Here is a 7,954-nt window from a genome sequence, read left to right on the forward strand (position 1 = left end):
TTCCATCAACACCCTTGTTTATAGATGTTGGAGATCAGCCTGTTTTCCAGTGTAGTCCTGTTTCTCTGACTGTGACTGGCTGGATGTGCTCTCCTCGTCCTCTGGCATGGGAGCTGGCTCTGAGCTCGTTTGCCTGGCTGTGTGTTTCCTGGACGGGGCCGCCTTTTGCAGCTGCTTTTTGTGTCTCTGCTTCTGTCTCCTTGAACCCCAGTCGGTCTTGGCAGATGGCCGCTCACACTGAGCCTGGTTCTGCTGGAGGTTTTTTCCTGTTAAAAGGGAGTTTTTCCTCTCCACTGTAAGGTTATTGCATTAGAGCCAATGAGTCGATGCAATCAACTAATTTTCCTTAGATAGAAAATTTTGAATCAATTTGACTGTATGATCTGGTTGAACTGTAAAGAGCCTTTAGATGATATGTCTTGTGAATTGGCGCTGTATAAATAAACTGAATTGAATTGGATGAAGCCTGAAATGTCTTTGACATCGTCATGTTTTGGATTCACTATGTCCTGGATGGCTGAGAGTCTACACCAGCATTTTGTTGTCAGATTATCAGTCCACCATGAAGTTTGTTGAAAGAGAATCAACAGCCCTCTTCATCCAGGATTAGTTATTGCTGCAAGTTTGATCATGGTATGGGCCTGCAGAAATTACGATCAGCTGCTTTCAAGACTGAATCCTTTCCAGGGGTTTTCATACATGTTTCATGACCACATTCTATAATTAACTTATAGAAGATCTGATTTGTTTGAGTAGATGCCTTACCAGCTATCTGCCTCTTGATGGCATATTTTTTGCTAGTGTAACTTGGATCTGCTTTATGCAGGTCTGAATTTAAGCTCCCCTCCCTACAGGTGTGAATTTTAGCCCCGCCTCTTACAGGTGTACTCTCTCTCAGGCTCTCTCGGACTGTCAAAGCTTCCTGTCTGGTCTCACTCCATCTCCACAGTTCAGGTGCTTCTCACTTGTCACCCTGCAAAGATGCTGGATGAGGCAGTAGGACTTGGTGTAGTGACAGTGCTGGGTGTCTTGGAGCAAGGTAAGGCTGTGGTTGGAGATCCAAGGAAACCTCAGTGTCTAGGATGTAATCTGACTACTCTTTAGGTTCAGGTTTGTTATTTTCCTGTATCCATTTTGCCGTTTTATAAAGTTGAGACAAGTATTTCCATCCAGATGCAAATATTTTATCTATTTTTATCCTGCTGCTTTTTCTGGGATAGTATAAAGGAAAGCCTTCTACAGTCCAAGAGGTCTATAGAGAAGATTTAAATTTGACCTTTTGTTTGCTTTAATGAAGCATATTTGCTTTCATTATTAAGAGTAAACTTTGTTTTGAAGAACCTCACACTCCTCACTGAGGATGTTCCCACAGGTGTATGGAATGGGTCCAATAGGAACAAGGATATGTTATGACTCAGACCTTTTGAAAAATCAGCCACTGTATGTAAATCAGTGTGATAATAATAATAATGATGTTGGTGTTTTTTTGTATACAGCCTATTTCTCCCTGCAAGTAATTTACGCCAGGAGGAAGTACAGTGTCTCTCCACCCACCACCAGCGGCCCGCCAGAGTTCGAGCGGATCTTCAGAGCTCAGTCAGTACCTTGTTCGCCTGTGTGTGTTTCATTGGGGAAACTACACCTGCCTGTGTAGCTGTATTGACAATAAAAATGTCTAAAAAAAATTAAAAAACCCAGTTAAAATGCCAGGGTTTTAAAACACTGTATGATCTTAATTTCTAAAGAACTTTGATAAAACCTAATATTCACAAAGTGCTGCATAGCAAGTAAAACAAAGGCCAAAACAGACAGTTTAAAACAAAAAATAAATTTAAATGAAATAAAAAAGGGGAAAAAAACAATCCTCTCAGGAAGTACAAAACACATTTGCAAATAAATGAAAGGAGAATCAATGTTTCCTGAAAATAGAATAAATGATAACAGACTAATAGAGAAAAAAAGATGAGGGCCCAGCACTGAGCCCTGTGGGATACCTGTAGACTCAGTATTATACACAGCTTTAAAATCAGATTGAAAGATCTCTAAAACTACATGGTCCTCTTAAAAGACATGAATTACTTGTTAATTGATAAATAATGAAAACCAGAAATAAAAGGAAGTTTAGAAATATGTCCTTAATTTGAAAATTATTAGTTTAGAGCATGTTTTTTTTATTATTAGCAAAGGCTCAATTACTGTCTATTTAAGGTCTGTAGGAACAACCCCAGAGGACAGGATGCTATTTATTTAGCTATTGAATGTTAAGGAAGGTGTTTTTGAAAGAGCGGCAGAAGGAAAACATCATATAAAGGACCAGGAGAAAGAATAGTTTTCTGCAATAAAACAGGCTCAACTAGTGGGAGAGCTCAGGGCACTGTTAGAGGAACACAGTGAGGACACTGACCTCACTGTCAGATCCCTCACTGGAAGGAATGTTTCATCTGTTTTAGAAAAAGCTTGGACACAGATAGACTTTGGTGAATGAAGAACCATGTCAATACTTTCAAATGCATTAGAGGTCTTGTGACAAAGTGCTTTACTGATCAATAAATGTTTTTTTTTCTATGATTCTGGAAAACTTTCTGTAAAGACATCCAGTTTCCTTTTAAAATGTCATTTCACACTGGAAGTTTATCTTTCTTCCGTCTGTGCTTAGCTCTGCAGGCACAATAAATATAATAAGGACTTCTTAAATGTGTTTTCTAATTTGTTAGCTGAAATTATACCAAAATATAATTACTTTCGTTTTGTTTTGGACTTTAATAATTATGTGTGCTATCCTGATAAGCTGATTGCAAAATAATTTTTAAATCATGCAGATTCCAGGTGGTTTGATTAAGTCAAGGTTTAGGTATGGTCTTTACTTGCCTGATTTTAAAATTTGGCCACAAAGTTTGCCACATTCGTCGTATATACTGTACGGATTTAGGAAAGCTGTAATATTTGATTAAAAGCATCAAAAAAGCATTTTAGGGGAGGGATTAACTTTTCCAGATAAAAGGGAAATTTCAAACAATACGGTCTTACATTCTGACCAAACCACATAACAAAGCTCTAAGCTAAGAATGTGTTGACTATATGTAAATACCAGTTCTAATGTGCAAATATTTGTGTGGGCTTGGAGAAAGATGGTGATAAAATAATCTACATGACTTTGCCATCAGCTTATTGGAAAAGCACACATGAATATTTAAGTCCACCACGACATGAAAGCGATTTTATTTTGGTATAATTGCTGCCAGCAAAATTATGAAACACTTTTAAGAAGTCCATATTGTATTTAGGGTGCCTGTAGATCACAGCATAGAGAACTGTGTGAAAACAAACCAGCTGAAACAAAAAAACAAAAAATCCTGTTCCACTTTATGTGACCTTTAACCTTGAAAGCTTAGTTTGAAAATGTATTGTTTAACCTGAACAAGGAAACTAAACCTCTTTTATCTTCATACAATAACCTAACATACCTCAGAAAATGGTGGAACAGACTGAGTCAGATAGAAAATATAAATGTTAATTTCTCATGTAAATGTTACAACTCATCAGCATCAAAACTGGGGGGTCTTTAGGCCTCCAGCAGCTTAGCTTTTCTATGTGAACTGGGATGTACGATGAAAAGATATATAGAAACATTCATGCACACTTTTTTACACATTTAGCTTTTCAAAATTAGTTGCCATCACCATCTGTTAGCATAAAAGTTACGCTCTGTGGGATACGCAGTGTTCAACTGCATCAGATTGTTTGGAACAGCTTAAAAGACTTGGAGCCGGTCTGGCTTTCAGGTGATCAAGTAATACTTGTTAGCTGTTCTATTAAGGTGCATGAAGATATAGCAGCAGTGTTTTCTGCTAGCGTGTCTTCCAACAGTGAAATGTAAAGCAGTGAAATAGTTGGTCTATTGATGCTACTCTGCAATAGCTTGGAAAAAACGGCTTTAATTGCAATTTAAGTTATTTTATTCAAATAAAACCAAATCACAGCAAAATGACCAATTCAATAAACAGGAGTACATCAAATCCAGAACAATCCACAACAGTCAAAAAATGTGATTCCCTTTAGATCGAACTATGGTACAACAGTTGGGTACAAATAAATTGAGTTGATGTCTGCCCATAAAACTCGTCTCATGAGCATGTTGTGGTGACAGTGGGAAAGAAAGACTCCCTTAAATATGAACAAAAGAGCTGAACCAGTGTTGATATGTGTGAGGAAAATGCGGGAACCAACAGAGTTTTGAAAGGACAGGAAAAAGAACTACAGACAGACAAAGATACCAAACTTCAAGTAACAAGTAAGAAAAAACCCCCAAAAACTTCTTGTTCAGCAGGGAGATACAGTTAAACACTAACACAATGGGGCATAAAGAAATGTCAGACAGAAAATAAAGTTTAAAGTAAAATAAACAAAGCAAAATAAGAGAATAGAAGGAGACTGTAGCAGAGTGAGGGGAAACGATTCTTGCCCTCCAGCAGTCTAAGCCTATAGCAGCATAACTATAGAGATAGTGCAGGATAAGTGGAGATCAAAAACTAGTAAAGCTTTTTAGTTAGCAGCAGTTTTGAATACGGTCCATAAGCAGGACGAATTGCTCTGCTGACTATTCTGAGTCTCTGCAGATCTACCACCTGCACGAAGATCTCCTGTAAAGTTGCTCTTTGCCCATAATTGAAAGCTCGCTGATGCTTCCTGGTGAGTTTATTATCACAGCTCTAACCCTACTGCTTTTTATGCTGCAGAGCAAACTGTTCGGAGTATTTCCCCATCTTCATTACTGTAATGTGGACATCTGGAGTCTTCTTCAGCCAAGGTGAGGCCACGCCTGACGTGAGCATGGGTACACTCACTGGGAACAGATGACTCTAAGGCTGTATGTGTGTGTGATGCAGGGTTGTCCAGCATCTGCGGTTTGCTGTATCTATATGGACGCTTGCGTTACTTCTGGGGATACGCAGAGTCTGCACAGGGACGGTAGGATGAAAACCAGAAAAATGTAGTAGTCTGCTGAGTTTTTGCACCTTAAAGGAAAATATTCTTACATATCAAGAATATTTGATTTATTCTTTGGACATTTTAATCTTAACTTTCTGTGAAGACTTGGCAGCAGATACTTTTCCTTAATAAAGGTGGTAGAGGAGTATAAATACCTGCTTTAAGCACTAAAGGACCTAAACTCCCTTATTTGTCCCCGTTGTCCTTTTTAAACTGGATCAGTTTAAAGAAAGTGAAAGTCCCAGAGTTTTATAGCCCCTCTGGCATCATCTTGGAAAGGCTTAGTTCTTCTGATGTTTGGTGGTTTTAGTCTTTGAATTTATCATGGGACATGGATTTAATTATATTATCACAGAACAGATCTACTAGTTTGTTTCTGATATACCAGAGATCCTGCAGAAGAGCCTGCAGCATTGTTTTTTTCTGAGCTCTTGCTCTCCAATTTCTGCTCTCTTCCAGACTGGCTCCGCTCTACTTCAGTGCCAAGGTTCTGTGGGTTCTGATCGGGTTCTCGGCTGTGGGTGTTTTCCTCTCATTCTGCCGGGTTTATTTGGATGTGGATCTGCTGCAGGTGCTCATCTCTGCCCTGTTCTGATCTGGAGGAGGAGGAAGTTTTACCTTTTTTTTCTCTACCGCTGTTAAAAGATGCTGTAAAAATAAACCAAGTCAGAACCAATTAATTTCTCCACTAATGAGTAGTGTTGCACCGATACCAGTATCGGGCGGGGCCCCGATCCAGCACTAAAATGGTGGTATTGGTATCGGCGAGTACCAACAAATAGAGCACCATTTTAAGAGCTAAAAGTTTATTCAACTATTGTCCCCCATTCCAGGTAGGCAATAAAAAGTTCTACTGGATTCACTTTGTATTAGTCTTTTTCCTGCTTCACAAAGGTAGGCAGCAACCTGACAAAACCATGATGACAATTATTTTACATCCAAGTAGTATGCAGTTCTTCATATACACATACACATAAATTTCAAACGTATGGTATCGGTATTGGCCGATATGGCATCGGGCCAAAAAATGGCATTGGCGCAACAGTCAAGTTTGAGCAAAGTTCTGATCAGATCTGCAGGACCTTCAACATTGGAGTTAAATGATTAATGCCTGAATAAAGGAACTGAATCCAACCTGGAAGCAGTAACAAAGTCTGTTGTCAAACCTGCCTGAACTGACGGCAGGCTTTTAAAAATAATCAGGAGAATCTCTGAAACCTGTTAAGAAGCATGCCAGAAAGTTTTGGGTTCAATTTCCAGTGTGAATTATGAGGTTAAAGTTTGAAACTGGAAAAGGTTTAGATACAGATCACATGTTGAACTTAGCAGCTCTAAACTCCAAAGATGGATGGCTAAAGTCTTCGTTCAGGCAGTTCACAGAATCCAGATGTCCTGGTTCTAAGACCAAGACAATGTCCACATTTGGTTATTGATCTTGAAGTAAATAATTTTTTTACCTATTTAAAAAAAAAAATGTTAGTATGTACAGCGGAAAAAATCAAAATCTTAGATAAGTCATGTTTTTCTTAAAATAAGTGCATTTGTTCTTGGATTGAGGAGGTAAAACAGATATTTTACCAATGGAACAAGACAATTTACATTTAAAATCAGAAAACACAATTGCATTGTTTTATTTCGAGTGCATATTATCTAATTACCGGTATCTTATTTCATTGGCAAGCTATCTCATTTTACCTACTCAAATTAAGAGTAAATACACTTAATTTAAGAAATGTTTTACTTATTTCTAGATTGTTTTTCTGGTGTAGTATTGACACTGAAACCTGGTTTCTCCAAACTTCCTTTAAAAAAAAGAAGAAGAAGAAATCGAAGAATAATAATACAAAAAAAATCCTGAAAGACCTAAAGTCATCCTGGTCTTAAAAAGCTTTTTTACTTTGTTGGAATATCTATGCCGGTCCATATGAGCCACATTTTTTCAGTAGATTCTGAACCAAAGCAGCAGTTTTAGATCTAAACTTTCTTTTTTAAATCTGCAGACAGTGTTTTGTAAAGTTAGTCCGCTGGAAGTTGAATCTCTGGCTTCTGAAACACTGTTGGGTTTGGGTCATTTGCTTATAGTCATATAATCCCGTTGCTGCTTTGTTACCTGAATTAAAATAGATTATAACAGGTGAGTGTAAACTTTGTACCATATGGACAAGATGGTCAAAACAAAAACTCAGAGGCCAAAAAATAAATGAATAATATAAAACTAAAAAATCCTGATTGTGATCTGTTAAAATGAAAGCAAGAGCATGAAATATTCCATTTAGATCGATTATTGTAGCAAAATGATTCATGAATTATTTTGCATTCAAAGTTTGATAAGAAAGTTTTTTTTCTATTTGAAAGAAAGCAATTCAGTTTGTAATCAATTAGAAACAAATCTAAAAAGTTAATCTCTCCTCAGCAATATGAACAGGATATTAGTCACTGTATCACAGAAAACACTTTGCTGTTTTTAGAGAAGTTTAGAAAATGTATTTAAAGCAGATCTAGGAGTAGGAAATCAGTAAAAGTATCTTGGGAGATGTGGATCAGGTGGAACTATTAGCTTTAATTAATGTTCATTTAGTCAATAAGAACACATCTTTAGTAATAATTTGCATCAAATGTGTATTATTCTAGAACTGCAAACCCAGATAGGACTTAGACGCCCCTGATCTATTAAAAAACAGTATGTTTATTATAGAAAGGAAACATTAACGCATTTATTGTGTTGAAAGCATCATATTTAGCCTTTAGTGTCTGCAGCCACTTTGAATGTGGAGCTCCAAGATGTTCTTCTTATCTTTGGTCAACAGATGTCACCAAAGAACACTGTTGATAAAATGTTGAGTGCTAAAAAATAAACCTTTTTTATAACCCCTGGACTAAAGGTTATGTATTAAAGGGGGTGAAACAAATGCAGCAGATGTTTCAGCCCTAAGCTGGTAATCTGACAGAGCAGCAATGGTTTTAG

The 7,954-nt window shown here is 37.4% G+C and overlaps 1 protein-coding gene across 1 annotated transcript; it reads left to right on the forward strand.

Annotated features, from left to right (window-relative positions):
• Nucleotides 1-461: 461 nt before the first annotated feature.
• ltc4s (leukotriene C4 synthase) lies at nt 462-5,805 on the forward strand. The gene is made up of 5 exons (XM_038286696.1): nt 462-1,039; nt 1,497-1,596; nt 4,737-4,807; nt 4,887-4,968; nt 5,449-5,805. The coding sequence occupies exons 1-5, from the start codon at nt 982-984 to the stop codon at nt 5,582-5,584; spliced, it is 447 nt and encodes a 148-aa protein (XP_038142624.1). The 5' UTR covers nt 462-981; the 3' UTR covers nt 5,585-5,805.
• Nucleotides 5,806-7,954: the final 2,149 nt, after the last annotated feature.

This window comes from Cyprinodon tularosa, unplaced genomic scaffold (genome assembly GCF_016077235.1).
Source record: "Cyprinodon tularosa strain WSP-4 unplaced genomic scaffold, ASM1607723v1 ctg229, whole genome shotgun sequence".
NCBI classification, from domain to species: domain Eukaryota; kingdom Metazoa; phylum Chordata; class Actinopteri; order Cyprinodontiformes; family Cyprinodontidae; genus Cyprinodon; species Cyprinodon tularosa.